General features: G+C 46.9%; 2 protein-coding genes across 3 annotated transcripts; one reads left to right on the plus strand and one right to left on the minus strand.

Moving 5' to 3' along the window:
• Nucleotides 1-3,394: 3,394 nt before the first annotated feature.
• LOC120706982 (G-protein coupled receptor 1-like) lies at nt 3,395-9,843 on the plus strand. The gene is made up of 9 exons (XM_039991735.1): nt 3,395-3,714; nt 4,774-4,805; nt 5,141-5,310; nt 5,968-6,062; nt 7,261-7,362; nt 7,498-7,554; nt 8,226-8,369; nt 9,151-9,221; nt 9,346-9,843. The coding sequence occupies exons 1-9, from the start codon at nt 3,520-3,522 to the stop codon at nt 9,443-9,445; spliced, it is 966 nt and encodes a 321-aa protein (XP_039847669.1). The 5' UTR covers nt 3,395-3,519; the 3' UTR covers nt 9,446-9,843.
• A 3,540-nt stretch (nt 9,844-13,383) lies between these two features.
• Nucleotides 13,384-16,274, minus strand: LOC120706983 (mevalonate kinase-like). Of its 2 annotated transcripts, none has more exons than XM_039991736.1 (5): nt 16,014-16,274; nt 15,668-15,917; nt 15,314-15,573; nt 14,320-14,733; nt 13,384-13,773 (listed from the first exon to the last, which is right to left on the minus strand). In XM_039991736.1, the coding sequence occupies exons 1-5, from the start codon at nt 16,132-16,134 to the stop codon at nt 13,664-13,666; spliced, it is 1,155 nt and encodes a 384-aa protein (XP_039847670.1). In that variant the 5' UTR covers nt 16,135-16,274; the 3' UTR covers nt 13,384-13,663. The 2 variants fall into 2 exon arrangements, with proteins under 2 accessions (XP_039847670.1, XP_039847671.1); XM_039991737.1 differs by lacking the exon at nt 13,384-13,773 and adding an exon at nt 14,016-14,209 and having other exon boundaries at nt 16,014-16,270.
• Nucleotides 16,275-19,664: the final 3,390 nt, after the last annotated feature.

Here is a 19,664-nt window from a genome sequence, read left to right on the forward strand (position 1 = left end):
AGTCTGAGGACTAAAATGTAAAATGCTGAAAATAAAAAAGGGAAAGATAATGGGCGGTGGGCCGAAACAATCTCGCTTTCAGCCCGCCACCACTTTTGGCCCAAGAGCTGAGGGGAGAGGGCGCAGACGGGTGGACGAGCCGACAGTCCGAACTGGGCCGCCGCATCAGCCCACCACGGCCCATGGAGCTGGGCGGGGCTGGCGCCTGGCTGGCCAGCTTAGCAGAGCTTGCTGGGCCGCAGCCAGGTTTGGCCCAAACTGCTGCCTGCTCGGCATAAAAGCCCGCGAGTGAGCGGTTAGTGTTAGGAAAAACCCTAACCATTCATCCCGAGCTCCTCAACTTGCTGCCGCTCCCTGTGCTCCTGTCGCCACTGCTCCAAATCCGCCGCCGGTGAAGCTCCTCCACCGCCGCTCCGCCCGGATTCGGCCATGGCATGGCCAGATCTCCCCCCTTCTCCCCCTTCTTGCTCAGCTCCGGCCGCGCCTGGGCCTCCCCCTCGCCGGAGCGAGAGGGGCGAGCCTCTATGCCGTGCAGGGACACCCTGGTCAGGATGTGCCCGGTTTGGATGATCCGGCAGAGCCCAGGGTGGCAGTTGGTTGCCCCCGTGGTGTTGCTGTGAGCCGGAACTAGATGTGGGGGTGGAGGAGCGAGGGCCGGCTGTCAAAGACCACCTGGGCCACTGTGTTGGAGCTCGCTCCGTCGTTGTAGAACAGCAGGGCTCCTTGGTGTGTGGCCATGGTGCGTGGGAGCTCATAGCCCGGCAGTTCCAGGGACGTCGGGCAGCCGCGTGGTTCTGTGGCGGGTGTCGGCGTGTACGGCGGCATCTCCGTCGAGTACGACAGTGAGGAGCCTTCGTCTTAGCAAAAGTCCATGGTCCAAACCGTCGTTTGACCTACTGTTGCCAATTCCTTCCGGGACTTCTTCATCGTATCGTATCAAAAAACCAAAAACACTTGCCAGCATATGTTTGCCATTTCTGCACATACTCTACCTAGCGTTTCTTGAACTTGAAATAGAAACGAGTAACTTTTTTGCTAGCTGCTTCATCACTGCATCATGAAACCCCAACCAGACTCTGCTACGTCCACAATAGGGCTGGACGACGATCTAAAAACTCATTGCGAGCCGGCTCGACTCTACTTGACTCGGCTCGATGGATTTTTTAAGGAGCCGAGTAGCTATTTTTGCTCGTTTCATTAACGAGCTGGCTGAAGTCAGCTCGCGAGCTGCTCATGAGCTGACTGAGTTAGGATAAGCTGAATAAACCCACCAAATGGCTCACGTTGTCCAGTTGCCGACAACTGAAAATCGCGAAGATTGAACTGCGTGGCCCAAAATCGCATAAGCGGGCTATGAGCCGTGTTGCACTTATCCTGCTCACGCTTATCACACTGGCGGTCCCACACATGGCCTTAGAGGGGTCAAGAGAGCCAAGCTCAAATAGTCCAATCCACTCGACCTCCAAATTACTTTTCAGCTGAAGTTTTAACTACAACTCATGTATTTACTGTTGATTCCTGTTTAATAATTTTATTATTGTGTCATTGAAGCCTAATGATTAGAACAAATATAATTAACAAAACTGTTGATCGGTTGCGGTTTGGGCATACTTGATGCGTGGTGGATTTTGGAAGTTTGAAACTTTATAGTTGCTATATCTTTTATACTTTACATATATTAAGGTAGTGATTTTAAACTTGCATCTACCTCACGAGCCTAAGAAGTTGTTAACGAGCCGAGCCGAACGGAGCCTCTATCTTTGTCTTTACTTCTTTTGTTAACGAGGCGAGGCGAGCGAGCCGAGCCGATGTCCTGGCTCAGCCAACGCCCAACGCAGAACAGAAGCGACCTCGGGGTGCACGACAGAGAAGTTACAGAGATTTCCCCAACTAGGGAGCGCAGATTCGCATCGCACGCCTGCTTCTACGATGACTCCTCTGCTGGGGGGCTGTTTAGTTCCCAAACCAAATTTTTTTTTATCACATCAACAGTTTGACCAAATGTCAGGAGAGCTTTTCGAACACTAATTAAAAAACTAATTTCAGAACTCAACTGAAAACCACGAGACAAATATTTTGAAGCCTTTGACCGCATCATTAGCACATGTGGGGTTACTGTAGCACTTATGGCTAATCATACACTAATTAGACTCAAAAGATTCGTCTCGTCGTGTACATCCAAACTGTGCAATTAGTTTTGTTGTTTAATTACATTTAATGCTCTATGCATGTATCCAAAAAGAAAGGCATAAATTTTGAGGTGAATTTTTTTTGGAACTAAACGCCCCCTGAGGCTGTCCGCAGCGGTGCCTGTAAAAGGCACGGTAAACCACATACCGTCTGCCTATACCTTTTTTTTGCTGCAACGGCAACTGCAAACAGCCCGCTACCTTTGCGGATGGGGCGGAGGCACGCTAAATGTGGGGTGGTAGCGGCCGTCTAGCACACGACGATGTGCGTGGGGCCGGCTCCGGCCGCTGCTCCCCTGCCTCCTCCCGCGCCGGGCAGCGCTCCACCGCCGCCTGCCGTAGCGCTCTGCCTGGAGAGGGAAAAGGGGAGGGAGCAGAAGAAGGGCGACGGCGTGGGCGAGGCCCGCCGCCGCTCGCCCTTGGCTGCCGCGCGCGCCTCGCCGGCGGGAGCAGGAGGGGCACGCCTCGGCCAGCCATCCCCGCCCCGCCGCCGCAGCTTCGGCATGCGGGAACCGCTCCGCCATAGGTCCACCTAGATCCGCTCCGCCTCTTCCTTGCTCTCCTGCTCCGCCACCACCCCGCCACCCCCACAGCGCGCACCGGCGGTGGTGGGTGCCGCGCCGGATCTAGGGGAGGGGAAGGAGGGGGCCACACGGCACCGGCGCGCAGCACCCCCATGCCGAGACCGGACGGAGGCCGCACCGGGGGCGGGGCCCCTGCTCCGCTGCGCCGAGGTCCAGGGGGTGGCGGCGAGCAGGGCCGGAGCAGGGGATGGGCGCCGGCGTCGGTGCCGGAGAGAGAGAGAGCGTCGGAGGTGGCCGGCGGCGGAGGGAGGAGAGGGGGGTGAGGCGGAGGTGGAAGGCCGCGATGCCAGCGCCGGTGGCCGGCGGCGCGTTTCTTCTTCGTCGCCTTCCTGCCGAGCGCCTGGGCCGGCAGGGAAGAGGATGGCTTGGGGTGAGAGCCCTGGGGAGCGGGAGCAGGGGAGGAGAGAGAGTGGGGATTGGGGAGGAACGGCGGCGGGTGAGGAAGAAAAGGAGAATAAAAATCTGATAAGTGGAGCCTGGTATAGAGTAGGAGATACTTATAAAAAATGATGATTGCGGTAAAACTGAATATAGAAAAGAGAATCTTAATAACTAAATAGATTTTTTTAAAAAAAAATTAAAATAAAGTAGCCTCACCAGCTGCGTGCCAACTGCCAAGTGCATCTGCGCCCGTGCCAGCCCCGGATCCCGAGCCCGCCCGGCACCCACAACGCCGTGCCCCAAAATGGCCGCGCGGCCCCACACCCCCTCCACCGCCACTGTATAGATCGCCGCCGGTGACGGTGATGGCCCCGGCTGTGGCAGCCGCTGCGTCGGCGGCGGTGAGCCAGGCCCTGCGGGACCGCCAGATCCTCGACGCTGTGGGAACCGGTGCCGCGGCGCTCTCGCTGGTGGGCTCCTCCTTCATCGTGCTCTGCTACCTCCTCTTCCGCGAGCTCCGCAAGTTCTCCTTCAAGCTCGTCTTCTACCTCGCCGTCTCAGTGAGTGGCCTGCTCGGATCTCGTAACTCTTTGGGGCTTTTGGTTTGAGGTTAGGCTTCTAGCCATGCGATATGTCACGGTTGGTCTTTGAAATCAGGAGCCCGTGGTGCGATCTGTACGCTGCGGTTTGTTAATTTGCGTGCTAACTGTCCGAATTTGGTGGTTCTTGTTCTAAGTTTAAGTACAAGGGTGCGTTACTTTTATGCATATCACCTGAAGTAGTTCTTTATAATCGGGTGTCAGACAGTACAGTAGGTATCTGGATCTTCAGAAATGCGTACATAACCACCAATTTCTGGAAGTTGGAGCCATATATACTCCCTCAACCTTTTCACTAATTGTGTGATTATGTGTTGGCAATCGCTCTGTTCGGTTGGCCGTGACTGGTGGCTGGTGGCTGGTGCTGATTTACTATGAGAGAAAAGTAGTGCTGGCTCGTTGGTGGCTGATAGCTGGTGCTGATTTGGTGTGAGAGAAAAGCACTGCTGCTAGTTGCCAGTAGAATAGAGTGAATATCATATATATGTGTACATAGTTTCACACTTGTTTCTTTCTTTTTTATTATTTTGAAATACCATTACATTCCAGTAGCTATGGTGTGATGTTTAAGACCATGAATCTAGATGAAAAGTTGCAGCAGCCCACTGGGTTTGCTCCATCTCCAATTGGATAGAGCTGCATGAGGGGATTATTTTCCTACAGACTTTATAGTTCATTCTTTAAGGCATTGTTTGGTTTATCCCGAATCAGGAAGGGTTGGAGATGATTAATTCCCCAACAGACTTGTAGGGGCATAAATCACCCTCAATCACTTCCTATTGGGAAGGGGGTAACTGAACAATGCCTGATATGCAAGTAGCTGGTGTCCATATAGTTTATTTTGTTGAATCATGATTCGTTAAACCATTGGGGATGATGGACACCTGCTTAGAAAAAATGATACTAATGTCTTGATGCTTAGCTGAAACTGGCGGAAGTATTAGCTGAAACTAGGTCTGTTCATTCCTGTGATTGTCTTAACTGTTGTATGTTTTCTGATAACTTTGTCCTGAATTGCAGGATATGTTTTGCAGCTTATTCACTATACTGGGGTATGTTGCCATTTGCATTATATAAATAATTTATATCTTCTGCTACACATAATTGTTTCACTCAGTGTTAATTTACTTTTGCTAGCAACAGTTTGCCAGAATGAACAAATGCAGAGTCAGCTCATTATTCAAATCATAACTGTGTAACTTGACCTGGCAACTTTGCATTCTGCTTACTGTGAAATATTAATTCCAGAATTCAAAAAATGTAATTTTCTTGTTTAAGAAAAAAAAATCAGACTATTCTTTCGACCCAAAACTCTTTGTATCTGACTGCTTAGATTCATTATGTGCTTGTGGTGAAATATTTCAGTAACTGTTTTCTTATGTTGCAGGGACCCATCGAATGCATTTTACTGCTTTGCACATGACTACAGTGCTCATTTCTTCTGTGTGGCTTCTTTTCTATGGACAACCACTATAGCATTCACTCTGCATCGCACGGTTGTCAAACACAAAACTGATGTTGAAGAATTTGGATCTATTTTCCACTTATATGTCTGGGGTATGCAAGCTGTTGATCACCTCCCTGCCTTTCTTTGAAGTTATATGTTCCGAATTAAGCAAATTGTTGGACAACTTAGCAGAAACTTTTGGAGAGATCATGTGTCAGAAGATACTAACAATTTTGTATCCGTAACATCTATATGAATCAATGTGCTTGACAAAACACAAAATGGTCCACACTGTATAGCTATGTTTGATGCATTGTGCTTATCTGTTAATTAAACTTAGGTTGTTATATACCTATTTTTGCCAGTTTTTTCTTTTGTTGTTTTTGTCCTTTTCTGCCTTGTAAGAAGCCAAGCATGCAAGTTCCAGTTCATTTTCTGTCCTTTAATTTGCAAGCATGTCTATAGCTGTTGACTTTATATTATTGTAACAGCGTGCTCAAATGGTCCTTCATTTCCATCGATTATCCTCATATTTGACGTATATGCTTCTTTTAGTAACATAAGTTCGGTTGTGTGTACTATCTTGGGACAAAAATGTAGCTGTCTCTCGTATGTATGTTTACTAAAGCTTTATCTGATGGTACTACTTGTAGGCATATGCCCTCCATTTTTAGCAGTAGATCATTATTTTACCGAGTTACTATGGAAGTCTTGTGTCAGCTTTTAAAATCAGTTGAAAGGTTTCAATTATTTATTTATTTCTCCAGGAACTTCACTAGCTACCACTGTATTACGTTCGATAGGAAGTGAGTATGGAAGGCCAGGTTCCTGGTGCTGGATCCAGCAAGGAAGCATGGCAAAGGCATGTGACTTTTTGTGCTCTTCATGAGTTTTTCTATAGATTATTGCACATCCATTAGTAGTGCGTGTTACTTCTCTCAGAGGTATGCTAGTGAATGAAGTTTTGGCACATTTGGTTATAGAGAACTTTTTTATAAACCCATCTACTACCTCCGTTCCAACTTGTAGACCGTTTTGGCAAATCTAGATATATAGTTTTTGCTATTTATCTAGACATAGTGGCATAGTTCAGCTAGGCGGCGCCTAGGCGGCGATTAGGCGCGATTAGGCGCTAATCGGAGGGGCACCGCGTCGATTTGGGGCTAGGCGGGCTCCTAGGCGGCGGTGTCTTGTCGGCGGCGCCGGTGGGGGAGGTGGAGGGGTTCCGCGGCGCCTGGAGGAGGTTGCTGGTGGGGGAGGAACTTCAGACGGGCTTGACATCGGGCGGCGGCGGCGGAGGAGGACGAGGTGGAGGTGGCAGGCGCGCGGCGGAGGAGAAGGAGGCGGTGGTTGCATCTGCGGGAGCGCAGACGGGCGGCGTCGAAGAAACAGGGGAGAGGGAGAAGTCATCGTGTGGTGAGGATGGCCGGATGGATAAGGTGGGATGGGTGGATAAGTGGGCTGCTGGGCTTTCCTGATGGGCCTTTCTTTAACTTTGGGTCCACAGTTCTCTTATTTTTTTTCTTTTATTAAGGTAATACATATATAGGTGTATAAAAATTAAAACGCCTAGAAAAACGCCTAGCGCCGCCTAGGCGCGATTAATCCCGCCTAGGCGCTAGGCAGTGGGTCGGCGCCTAGAATCCGCCTAGCGCCTAGCTGAACTATGCATAGTGGTTATCTAGGTGCATAGCAAAACTATGTATCTAGATTTGCCAAAACGACCTACAATTTGGATCAGAGGGAGTATGTTTGAATCCTTCATAGATCATCCATGCTATTCAACAATCCAATAGTGTTACTGATGTACAATTGCTACTGCTTTCTTTACCACTTGAAATCTGTCAACATCTGCTCAAGGGTGTCAAACCAAAATGCACGAATCGAAGAAGTATTATTTATACGGAATTCCCAACATATCTTGCTTGGACTATGAAACATTATTGTTCTCAGCTAGATATTGATTTAATCTGAAATTCTCAATTTCCAGCATATTAGTAATTCTTTTCTCACTTTGTCAGCATATAGCAATTGTTTCATTAAAATGCCCTTACCTGCAGGTTCTGCACTTGATAACTTTTTATCTTCCACTTTGGGTTGCTATTCTGTACAATGGGTTCACATACTATGAAGTAAATCGCATGCTGAACAATGCAACACGGGTAAGCACACTTTCTCTCAACAGTTGTCACCTGTATATTGGAGGTTACAAAACCTCCATTGTAGCTCTTTGGCAAATTCTGCAATTTTTCCCTGTATGCTCTGAATTTTAAAAAGCTCATGGAATTTTTATGTAGATGGCTGCTGGCATAAGTGATCGATCAAATCAATCTGACATTAGGGCAGACAGAAAGGTACAAAATCCTCTACAATAGTTTGCCATTGTTTCTGCTTCAGAGCTTCTGCTTGAGACTTTTCCCTCCTTTCCTATTATAAAAAAAACGACCGTGCTTCGAACCCAGAGTTCAATGCACTAACCGGTTGTCATGGATCTGGGCGGTTTGGGCCCCACGGCCATGGGCTCCCTCTCCTTGACTTCTCCAACCCCCTTCTCCAGCACTGCATGCTGCCCTACCTCCACGCTGGCAACACCGGGTCAATGGCGAACCTTCTCACCTCGCCCACGCACCTCCTTTGGCTGTAATCTACGCCGCTCACCCCCCACGAACCAGCCCCCTGACACCAGTCCAGTCCACCACAAGGAGCTTGGCTTTTTTTCCCTTTCTTATTGCTTCCAAACATAGTTATTTTTTCTTTTCCTATTTCACTGCTTTACTGTTATTACTTCCAAAGCTAGCTAGCTCTATCTCTTGTAAATATTTATAGATGGATTGTAGAAAAACTGAGAAGAAACAATCTTAAAGTTGTTCTTTTGATGAAAATATTATTGAGTGTTCCACTTTTTATATATGTTCTTTCTGCTGTACTTTAACTCTGCACAGCTGTTCGTTGTAGAGTACAGAAACAGATGGTTAAAAACTTATTTGAGAATATAAATGATAAATTGATTTGTTGTGTTCTGCAGGCATTTAATCGATGGGGTTATTACCCTCTAATTTTGATCGGTTCATGGGCTTTTGCAACTATCAATCGACTTTACGACTTTACGAATCCAGGACACAAGATATTTTGGTTGTCCTTTCTTGATGTTGGGTTTGCTGGACTTATGGTGAGTATCTTGATGCTTGTTTATTTGATCCTAAATGTTACTAAAATACTGTTTATTTGTCCTTTCTTATTTATTTGTGGGTAGCTAAATCTACTAACATATTGTGGTCATAATTCATAAATCTACTAACATATTGTGGTCATAATTCATCATAAAGGGGCTTGAGTAAGAGGCTCACTGATGGCTTTGTTCACTTTTGTCAGTCCCCATAAGTAATTAGCTCTAAATGGGAGAGCTGGGCTCTTCTCTTCTCGCCTAGAGTTGTCACCTTGCTGGATAGTCCCGTAGTTTATAGCAGTAGTTCTAGGTCTTGCTTTCTCGTGGACTCCTGCTTTTGGATGCTAGCTGTTGCCTTTTATGTATTTTTTAGTTTTAGTTCTAGTGTCTTGTTTGTTTATTTCTGTTACCTGCTCCTTTCAAGTATCTTTTGCAATAAAAGTTCAGGCGGCCTAAGGCTGATGTAGTTGCTCTCTTAAAAAAAAGGGAGAGCGGGAGTTTGTGACCGCTTATGGAAATGCGCACATGAATAGATTTGGACTTCTATCATTCATTAACATAAGGTAGAATAAAAAAATATCACCATGCAATCTGGATCTCCTCTGTACATCTATGGCTTATGTACTCTTCATGAAGTTAAAAACTTGAACTTTGTGTTCATTTATTTGCCTATGGATTTTGAAGTTTTGCGTAGAAGTATTTTATTTGATTGAAACTCTAGTGTATTCCTTCTTTTGCTTCTCTTTTTTTCTGTGGATATTCTGACGCTTCCCATTTTATCTAGGGCCTTTTCAATTCCATTGCTTACGGGCTCAACTCTTCTGTACGCCGAGCTATTTCAGAAAGAATCGACACGTAAGTTATATGTTGCAGCTTAATTTTTTCAACGAAATGTTCCTCCAGTGCTTCACATTTATTTAGGCCACAACTCAGATAATAATTTGGAACCATAAAGGATTTTGTTTCCTAAACTTTCCAGGTTCCTACCTGAGAGAATTAAAAGGAGCCTCCCTACATTGTCAAGATTGAGAAGTCAACAGGAAAATGAACTGACCTCTCTCATCGTCGAGGGAAACTGATATGACTATGCGAGCAATACTTAGGAGTTTGAAGCGTGCTATGTTTGTCAATATCTTTTGGGTTCTACAATCTTTAAGGTACATCGATTAGGAGCAACTGTTCAGCATTGACAATTTGGTTCGGGTACTTTTGGAGTCAGTTCCACTGGGCTCATTGTTGAGGTTGTTTTCTACACTGTTGGTGTGCCAAAGTTCCATTGCATAGCATATAGGAGGTTAGGAGATAGAAACCCTCAGTAGATATTCTGATGTGCATCTCTAGCGTATAGGTCAGATTGGCATTCTTTCACTCCCCCCTCCCTGATGTATTTCTTGAGGATTTGTTTCTTCAGTAAGCATGTGTAATCACCTCTATACAATTCAATGACATTGTTTAAAGATAGAGTTGTTCAATTGCACCTTTTTTTGCCTGGAAGCATGTGTTCTTGTTTGGTGACCGCACTTCTCTTTTGGCGATGGGCGTCAGCCTGGTAATCTTTTCGACTAATGATGAAGTCTCGAGTGCTTGAGACCTGACCGGGAATTAGACAGCCTTCGCAGTTCATTCACACTCTCCAACGCCACTTAGCAATCACTAGTCACCACTCCCGCATCGCACCGTCCTGCTCAGTGCCCAGACGCCTGCAAGCAAGCAGTGGCACCGCCAACCCATCCGGGTTTGTCACCTGCTGCTGCGTCGCCGTCAGCAACGCGTGCATCCTGGAGCCTGTTCTCGGCTTACTGGAGACTGGAGAGGGTTGGGTTGCCTGCTGCCGTGCTGCGCGTGGACCAAGAAGACCATGGGAGGATTGGAGGCAATGAGGTACCGACTCATTTGTGGCTCGTTGAGCCGCCTCTCCGTCTAAATTTTGTTTATCTTATGTGAAAAATTGTGACTGAAACATCAAAATCCAGTATTTTTGCGACATGGGAAAACAACACTTAATAGCTTGCTGCTGCATCCAATTATATGAAGAAAATTCCCTCTCCAACGTAACGTATTTCATGCAACATTTTTGTGGTCACAATTCACACGACTGATTCCGTGCAAATGATTGTCAATGAAGCTAAACTCTTTGGCTAATCTCACAAACAAACAAACAAAACAGCAATAGAAGGATTTCGATTGATACACATCTCAATTTATCTATACAATTCATCATCTTAATTTATCTATTTCAACATCTCTAATCACCTATTACATTTACAACATCCGAAACCATCACTTGCAACATCTCTAACACATGTCACCACACCGAGAAAAGCTTATCATAACATCATAAATCAATGCAACATCAAGAAACCCAACTTCCCCAGAATCACTTGTTTGAGAAATCCCAGAAAACTATAATCATGGTACCCAAAAAAATGTGGATCCAAATCAATCGGATAAAGTCCATTTTTTGGCCATCCAACTCTTGCCTCGGTTTGGTTTTGGCCATCGAACTCCAAAACCGGGTATCTTCGACCGCTCAACTGTCAAAACTGTTCACATTTGACCATCCGACTGTTTTGGTGGTTAGTTTCGCTGACGTGGACGCCGCGTGGCAGTGGGCCCACTTGTCCGCGTTACAACCCCTCTGTTCTCTCTATCTCTCTCTTTCTCTCTCCTATCTCATCTCCTTCCTCCTTTCTCCTTCCTGCTCGCCGGCGCGGCCTCCCCCAGCGCCCTCCCTCCCTCCCTCCCCTGAGCGGGGCGACGACCCCGTCCTCGGCGGCGTGGTCGGCCGGCGGCGGCAGCCCCCGCGCCCTCCGCCTGTCCTCTGTGGCCCACATTGCGGCGTCGAGGGCGTCGAGCAGCCGCCGCGCCCCCTCCTCCGTGGCGAGCCGTCGAGCGCCTTGTCCCAGCGGGCCCTGGCGCACCCAGGCGAGCTCGGCCTGCGCCTTGCCGAGCTTGGCGACAGCGTGGAGGTACACCCGGTGCGCGCGCGCAGCGCGCGGTACCGGGCCAGCATGCCCTCCCTGGACGCCGCGCCGCCATCCCCTAAGGCGACGACGAGCGCGACGTCGACGCCGCAGAGCATGAAGAGCTCCCCCGCCCTCTTCTTGAACGCCTCCTTCCTCCTGCCGAACGTGCCGTCGCCGCCGCCCCCTGTTGCAGCAGGCGAGGCAGGGGAGGAAGGAGGGAGTGGCGGTGGGGGCCGCCGGGGCAGGGGGTGCGGCGGTGGTGGGTAGGAAGGAGGAAGCGGCGGGACGGGCCGCCCGGGTAGGGAAGCTACGGCGGCGGTGCCCAGGGGAGGTGCGGCAGCGGCGGTGGGTTTCGTCTGTTCGAGGACGAGCACCGCCGCTGGCTTGCCTGCACGCCGCCGCAGACCACGCCTGCAACGTGGAGCACGTCCCGCCTCCCCGCCGCCACGCCTTGCTCCGCCGGGAACGGCACCGCGACCGGAGCCGCCATGACCGCCGAGCCGAGGGACCGGGAGAGAGGAGAGAGGGGGAGAAAAGAAAGAGAAAGAGGAGAGAGAGGATGGCTGACAAGTGGGCCCCGCTGCCACGTGGCGTCCACATTAGCGAAACCGGCCATCAAAACAGCCGGATGGCCAAATGTGAACGGTTTTGATAGTTGAGTGGTCGAAGATACCCGGTTTTAGAGTTTGATGGCCAAAACCAAACCGAGGCAAGAGTTGGATGGCTAAAAATGGACTTTATCCAAATCAATATTTTCTGCCACTAGGATTGAGTCCTAGCTACCTGAATCGACGATGTGCCACTACGATCGAACTCTTGGTTGCACAGTCTTCAGGATAATGCTTCTCATCACTCGAGTCAATGACTTGGTACTGCATGAAATCCAACTTCCTGAGAATCACTTACGAGAGCGTGCAAGGAGTTTTTTCTTTCCCTTGGATGAGGACGGTCCACACACAGTCACACACTGCGCTTTTCTCCCTTTACATGGTTGTGGGCCTGAACACAAGACACTGTGTCCATTTTTTGTTCATGACGGACGTAATGTTTGATTGATGTTTTCCATTTTGTTTTGTTAGAGCATAAAAACTGTCTGTTGTAAGCAGAAAGGAAACCCGAATCGACTAAGCTGCGGCACTTGCCTCTGATTTGGTCTCGGGACCGCGTCAGAGATGCCATGTCATCGAGTGCCTTTTGTTGCCCAGGATAGTTTTTTCCTCCTATGTTTCAATAATCAATTCCACAAGACATATTTTAGCATCACCAGAAAAACATCCCTACATGAAAATTTGTCTACAGATGTACATACCTTAAAGTAAGAATTTGCAAAAACAAAGCCACAATAAGAGATTAATCTAGATGTTCGATGTGGTGTAAAAGTGTAAATTTAAGCCGTATGTATTATATGCAGTTGTTGGGAACCACTATATGAAAAATCTAAAATCTTGCTAATCAATTTTGGATTCCACGAGCTGACCACAAAGAATCATTTTGTTTTTGCCCACGGCAGTCAGAAATCGAAATGTGCACTCCTCGCTGGCCGCTGCTTTAACTGAGACCTTGTGTGGAATCGGAACTGTGTCCATCATCCAGCGCCAGTGTCATCTGCGCCTGCGCCTGAGCTCACTCAGAAAAGTGAAGGCCAGTCTCGAGGAAACCCAGATTGAAATAACAAAAACATTTTTAGTTGAAGGTTGTATAGAAGTTCAAGGATGGTGGAAAATTTCTTAAGAGTTTTTCAGCTTTAGCTTCTTCCACTTGTCAACGCTTTCTGAGAATATTTAGCATCACACTAAACTGCATACCTGCTGTGTTCTTCATACAGCAAGATTGATGCGCTATTCCAGCACAACAAAAGTTGGCTTCAGTTTGCATAGCCTGTGCACACAGAGCGAAGTTGGATCTTGACTAGGTAAAAGTTTTTACAAAATGCAAGTGCACCTATACATCAATTGCAAGGCCAAATTTGGTGAAGAACTCAAAGTAATTTATGAAGTGATGTGATAAATGGAGGCAAATAGAACCCATGACACCACCAACACCTCAATGCGGATGATACTTCAAGGATACAACATTTCAATTATTGTAAGTTGATTTATTTGATACAACAATAACACCAGCAATCATGCAGCTGAGTGTTTATCCGATACAAGAAAATGCTAAGAGAGTGAAACAATATCCTCATCTGGGAATTCAAGTAGTGAATACTGAATACAAGAATATCCTAAGGAAGGCAGAAGAATATCCTAATCTTGGAACAAATTGTGAATCTTCTAAACTTCTGAGCCATTTTCTAAAAGTATGGTACATCTCCTTGGAACAGGATGAAAGTTATGCTCGGCTTACTTGGAGACCACGTCCACCAACCTCGACTTTAAAGCAACGAAAACCATGAGATTCAAGCTCTGTGGCGACTTTCTCCAAAACTGTGTTGGCCAATACTGATAATCATGTCAAGGAAGATTTGTACATCATTGCGCAATAAATGAAAATTTGAAATATCCATGAAATTCAAACATCATTGACTGCACAAAAATGGAAGTGCGAGGAAGTAGCATGACTAAACCAGTAAAAGAGAAAGAATGCCATAGTTTACACGTAGCTAATAAGCAGGTACAAATCAGAAACTCAGATATGAAAAAAAAAGGATATTTAGAAATTTACGCTGCAACAGTCTTTGTCCTTTCATGTTGATAGATTTATTCCATTATAAAATTCATCTAGATTAGATGGGATACGAATCAGAATAATTTTATGTGGTTATATATTATTAAATACTGAGCATTTTGCTTTTCACAATACAGGCCATTGTAGTTCTGAAGTTTCTCTCCTGTCAGATTCCTTATTGATGAATATCAAGACCCAGATTTCTGGAAGCTTTGAATCGAAATGTTAAAGATAAACAGAAATCATATAAGTATTATGGTATTTATTATGTCATCTAACAATGAAGAAAAAGATGCAATTAGGGGATATTAAAAGGATACGCGTCGGTATTAGAGTTAACACACATCCTCCACCACCAGCTCCAGTTAGCTTTGAGACCAGGCTATATTTCAGAGTGGTTCGCAACACTGTTTCTATAGAAGAATGTCTGACTCCCATGCACTGAAGCAAACCTTGATTCATCTCCATAAGCTCTGCTAGCTTGTCCTCCCTTGAGGTGATGGCTATTTCATCCTCAGCTGCTAATTCAATAACGCTTGAAAGCTCCTCACTAACAGAGTTCACTGCATTGAAGACAGAAGCCATAGCATCCGGATGCCTAGATGCTCTTTCAGATACACCAGCAAGCAGGGCCTTTGTGTTCCTACCAACTCTTGTATCGGTAATGAGCATTTTGACTGGGTTCCTGGACTTGAGGTTTGTCAATTCCCCCTTCTTGAATTTGATCATGCTTCCTAACATTCACACAGAAGATTTAGTGAACCAAAACAAGTCCGGAGAACTGATAAGGGGCAATTGAGATTCAGATGGTCTTATGCATTCTAGGAAATTACTCAAGTTTGCACCATTTGCAAAGGTGCCTTGACACCTAAGATTGACAAGATTTTTTGGTTAAATTACTGACTGCAAAAGGCTGATAATCCCTTTGGCAGCATCAAGTAACTATCAGTACATCCATGATTGGACAGTTATTATGCTAGATGTAACCGGAAGGTCCCGGGTTCGAGTCCCCGCCTTTGCACATTTGTGTGGGTAAGGCTTGGGGCTTAAAAACAACACTTCCCCAGACCCCGCACAGTGCGGGAAGCCTACGTCACTGGGTACGCCCTTTTTTTTTATCCATCTAGATGTAACTAAAGTACATACAACAAACATGCCATAAATAAACTAGAAGCAATCCTGGAAGCGACTAAGAAAGGTGGTGCCATTATGCAATCAAAATATGGATTCCGCTAGACGCCATCCTGAATGCAAAGGCACCTCAATACTGACAGTTTCAAAGGTTTATAAACTCAAGTCAGTTTGATAACGTACCGAAAGTGCTGACAGAATTGTCGATGCCAGAAGGCTTGCCATGAATGATCTTCTCCCCTTGGAACGCCCATTGGTTGACCAGCTCAAGATCATCCTTTCCAAACGACTCCCACTCCTCAGCACTGCTGCCTCCTGCAACACCAACTGCGCCAGCAGCCGTCAATAGAGCACCTGACATGGACACGCAGAACGCTGCGGACGAGCCAAGGCCCGCGCCAATGGGCAGGTCCGAGGTCACCACCGCCTTCCCAGGCCTGCAGCTGCACAAGAACATAACCAACCGCATCTGTCAAATATAATGTGGGGGCAGATGTCAGCGCTGCAAGATTCATCTGGACAGAAAAAAAAAACAACCCCAAAATGGCGGTGTAGAGGAAAAGGAAGGCGGAGAGGCCGGCCGAGAGCCAGATCTTGGCCTCGGGGATCTCTTGGCCCTCCAAGAGCTTGGCAAAGGCGGCCAGCTCATCGGGGGAGCAAGGCGTCGGCGCCCCGGCCTTGCCGGCCACCTCCCCCAGCGCCGCGCGGACGCGCGAGCACGGCCAAGAGAAGGTGAGGCCCGAGTCCCTGAGGTCCAGCTCCACGGCGCCTGCGCCGCCATCCTCTCCTGCGTAGTACAAGGAAGAAGCCGAGGTGAGGGCGGTGGCTGCGGCAGCAGTGATGAAGAATCAAGAATCTGATCCAGGGCGGGCGGGGGGTTCACCTAGGCGGAGGGAAGAGGTGGTGTAGAGGTCGATGGCGGCGGCGACGGCGGCGGAGCCGTGTACGACGGCGTGCTCGCCCGCGAGGATGATCTTGCCGGGCGCGCGGGCGCGTACCTCCATCGATCCCCGGTCACGGTTGCTCGTCGCGGTTGTTGCAGAAGCGATCAGCGACTCAGTGAGCAGCCCCGCGGTGCCCTCCCCTTTACGTGAGATTAGCTCCCCCACTTATTCAGGTTCGGGGCCTCGGAATCATCGGATAGAAAGCGACGTTTCCCCAGCCATGTGTTTCTTCAATTCTTGTGCAGCAGAAAACCAACCCATCGCTTTCGACCAGCAAAGGTGACATGGCACATCGATCCACGTGAGTAGCAAGTCCAATACGAGCAGATATTTGATTGTTTTTCATCACATCACAAGGACAAAAACGGATGGACGGCGGCCAAGAAAGGGAATGGGCGCGGCCGTCGGCGGGATGATCCTTCTCGACGGCGTCGGGGAGTTGGGGCGGTGGAGGGCGAGCTGCCCGTGGCCACGAGCGGGACAGGCTGACCGAGAAGCCGAGCACGAGCGGATGCTTGTTCCGCGTGACCAGTAGTCCCTTCATCTTCATATTGTAAAACTTTACATTAAATATAGCAAAATGACTGTACGTTGCTATGGGAGTCTAAAATTTTCAAACACAATATATGGACCATCGAAAAAGTATGATTTTGATGTTAGTAGCATGTTGATTTGGGGGACATTGAGATTCTTACGCACTAATTCAGCAAAGTGATTTAGCATCCATCTACTCATCAATTCAGCACGACCTAACACTAACCCGGTAGGCTAGGAGCACCTGTATGCAGGAGTTGCCCTAAATCATGCAAAAACTCTCAAAAGTACTTCCACACGAAGTCTCTACTATTTGAATTTCCATAATACTACCGATCTATCAGTAATGTACCTTTCTCAATACATGCATAGAAGCATATAGCAAAGACGACAAAATAATCAAAGTTAATATATTTTTTATTGATAAAGATGATGCGCACATGATTTGGAGACAGCACGTAGGATTCAGAGACCACATACTTTGGGTTATAGACACAATCATACTACCATACTATTGGCAATGTGCCTCCAAAAACATGCTTTGCAGTTCATATCATATAAAGAAAAAAAATATATGTTGTTCTGTTTTAACTATTCCACTTGACACCAAATATATTGTGATCACATTACATTCATACTATTATATTACATTGACATAAGAAAAAATTGGCTTGCATGACATTCCATTCGGAGACACACACATGGTTAGAGGCTATATGAAATAATTACAAATGATCATAGCAAACTGAGCAGAGGATTCAGTGCCACAACACAATCATGGTCACCAACATAATACAAGAAGGAAAAATTCTGATGAGTGTACCTTTGAATCAAATAAAGGGTTCCTTGCTAGCTGACCAACCCCCTATCTGCCTCTATATTTTATTATATCTAATTTGATCATATACCAATTAATAACAATGAGCTAGCAGGAGGGAGGAATTAGAGCAAGCCAGCAAGGCAGGGATAATATGTTGTTTCCGCACAGATTGTTTTGGATAGAGATGAATGGATGATTGGTACACAAGTACACAACTTAGCTATTTCACTGATACATTTCATCGAACAAATGGCATGCACAAGGCATGTATATGGAGGCCAGCAATGGAGAAGGACGCTGCACAAATTTTCAGAGTACCAAGACTCTTCAACCAAAAGAAAAGCATGTGTATCCACATACACGGAAAAAGAACTGTGATCAGCAGCTAGCAGCCGTGAAATATCACAACTGGGCTCTCTAACTATGCTCCAACATTGGCTGTACTGATCCCCTTGTCCTCGAGAGCGGGAAAGCCTAGGCCTAACCGGTGATCCTGGAACTTGCCAGCCAGTGGCGGATCTGGGATTGAAACTTAGGATATGCCATGTCGGTATTCGGTACAATCTAAAAAAATTCGATGCACAATAAAAAATTTCACGAGCAATTTGGTATACATGTAATTAGGTTCAATATTTGCATAGATTACAATATAAATAGTAGAAGCACATTAAAGGTGTGTTTGGTTGTGCTGTGACTTTTGGAAAAGTTGTTGTGAGCTGTGGGCCATGGAAAAACAACTGTGAAAATCAGAAGGCCATTTGGTTGGACAGCTATATTTTTTTATCAGAAAACTGCTAAGGGAACCCACATATCATCCACAATCATCCCGATGCGGCCCTCAAGAGGGAGCGAGGGGAGCGGCGTGGGGAGGGCGCGGAGCCTCAATGATGATGAGGGCAGAGACGCGCGCTCATCAGAGCAGGGCCGCGCACCCGCCGGACAAGGCTTTTGGTGCACTGGCGTGAGGGGAGGTGGGGGGCGCCGAGGAAGTGGTCGCGAGAGGGAGGAGAGAGCGACGTAAAAAAAGAATACAAATCGGTATCTACATAATCAATGGCAAGTGGGTAATTTGTATGGCCAAAAGCCAGTAAAAGTAGAAGAAAGTGCTTTTGGATCTGTACTAGTGAAAAGTTGGCTTTGAAAAAAATATTGCCACCAGTAGAAGCAAGACCAATTTTAGAAGATTGTAAACCATATCATAAACCTTATGCCTCCCAATTTGAACTAGAACTGAGAGGTCAACAAAATTGGTAAGACCTATAAAAATGTCCTCATGTCTAGTGTCATCAATATAATTATCAAGTTGTACTTCAAATTTTATTAATCACAGTCAAAAAATACATTAAAAAGAGAAGTGCTGGCTTAGGGTATGCCACAGCATACCTGGCCACCCACTGGGTCCGCCAGTGTTGCCAGCCGTTGTCCAGGCAGCGATGCGACGCGATGGCCGTCACCACACCTGCTGTGTGATCATCAGGACAATGAAAGAAAAAAAAACGTCATCAGCACACCATGCCACCAAACGCCATCACACCCAGATCGTTGCAAGTACAGCCGCCACTCATTGCAGCAACGAAAATAGAGATATCACTTCACTACCTAAAGGTAAATGGAATTTTGATCCCAGCCCACTTACAATTCGTTTCCAATTTGGATTGGAGGCCACGGCATCGCCGCCATACTTTTAACCGCCGCACAAAACGCAAGGATGGGGGAGGGAGGAGGCCGCACCTGTTGCCGCCGCCGACAGAGGGCGCGTTTAGTTGCAAAACCAAAAATTTTTGGTTGTCACATCATTCCTTTGACCAGATGTCGGGAGGATTTTTCGGACACTAATTAAAAAACTAATTTCAGTACTCACTCGGAAACCGCGAGACGAATCTTTTGAGGCCTTTGACCGCATCATTAGCATATGTTGGTTACTGTAGCACTTATGGCTAATCATACACTAATTAGACTTAAAAGATTCGTCTCGTCATGTACATCCAAACTGTGTAATTAGTTTTGTTATTTAATTACATTTAGTGCTTCATACATGTGTTTAAAGGAGAGATGAAAATTTTTGGGTGAAAATTTTTGGGAACTAAACGCGCCCAGAAGGGGAGGCCGGAACCATGCTGCCGCCGCTGAACGCCGATGCCGCAGAAGACGCAGGAGCGCGATCTGTGCATGCAAGCTGGGGGACGGGAGGAGGAACAAGATGAATCTACTTACATCACTTTCATATTTTCAAATT

Source organism: Panicum virgatum, chromosome 5K (assembly GCF_016808335.1).
Source record: "Panicum virgatum strain AP13 chromosome 5K, P.virgatum_v5, whole genome shotgun sequence".
Taxonomy (NCBI): Eukaryota; Viridiplantae; Streptophyta; class Magnoliopsida; order Poales; family Poaceae; genus Panicum; species Panicum virgatum.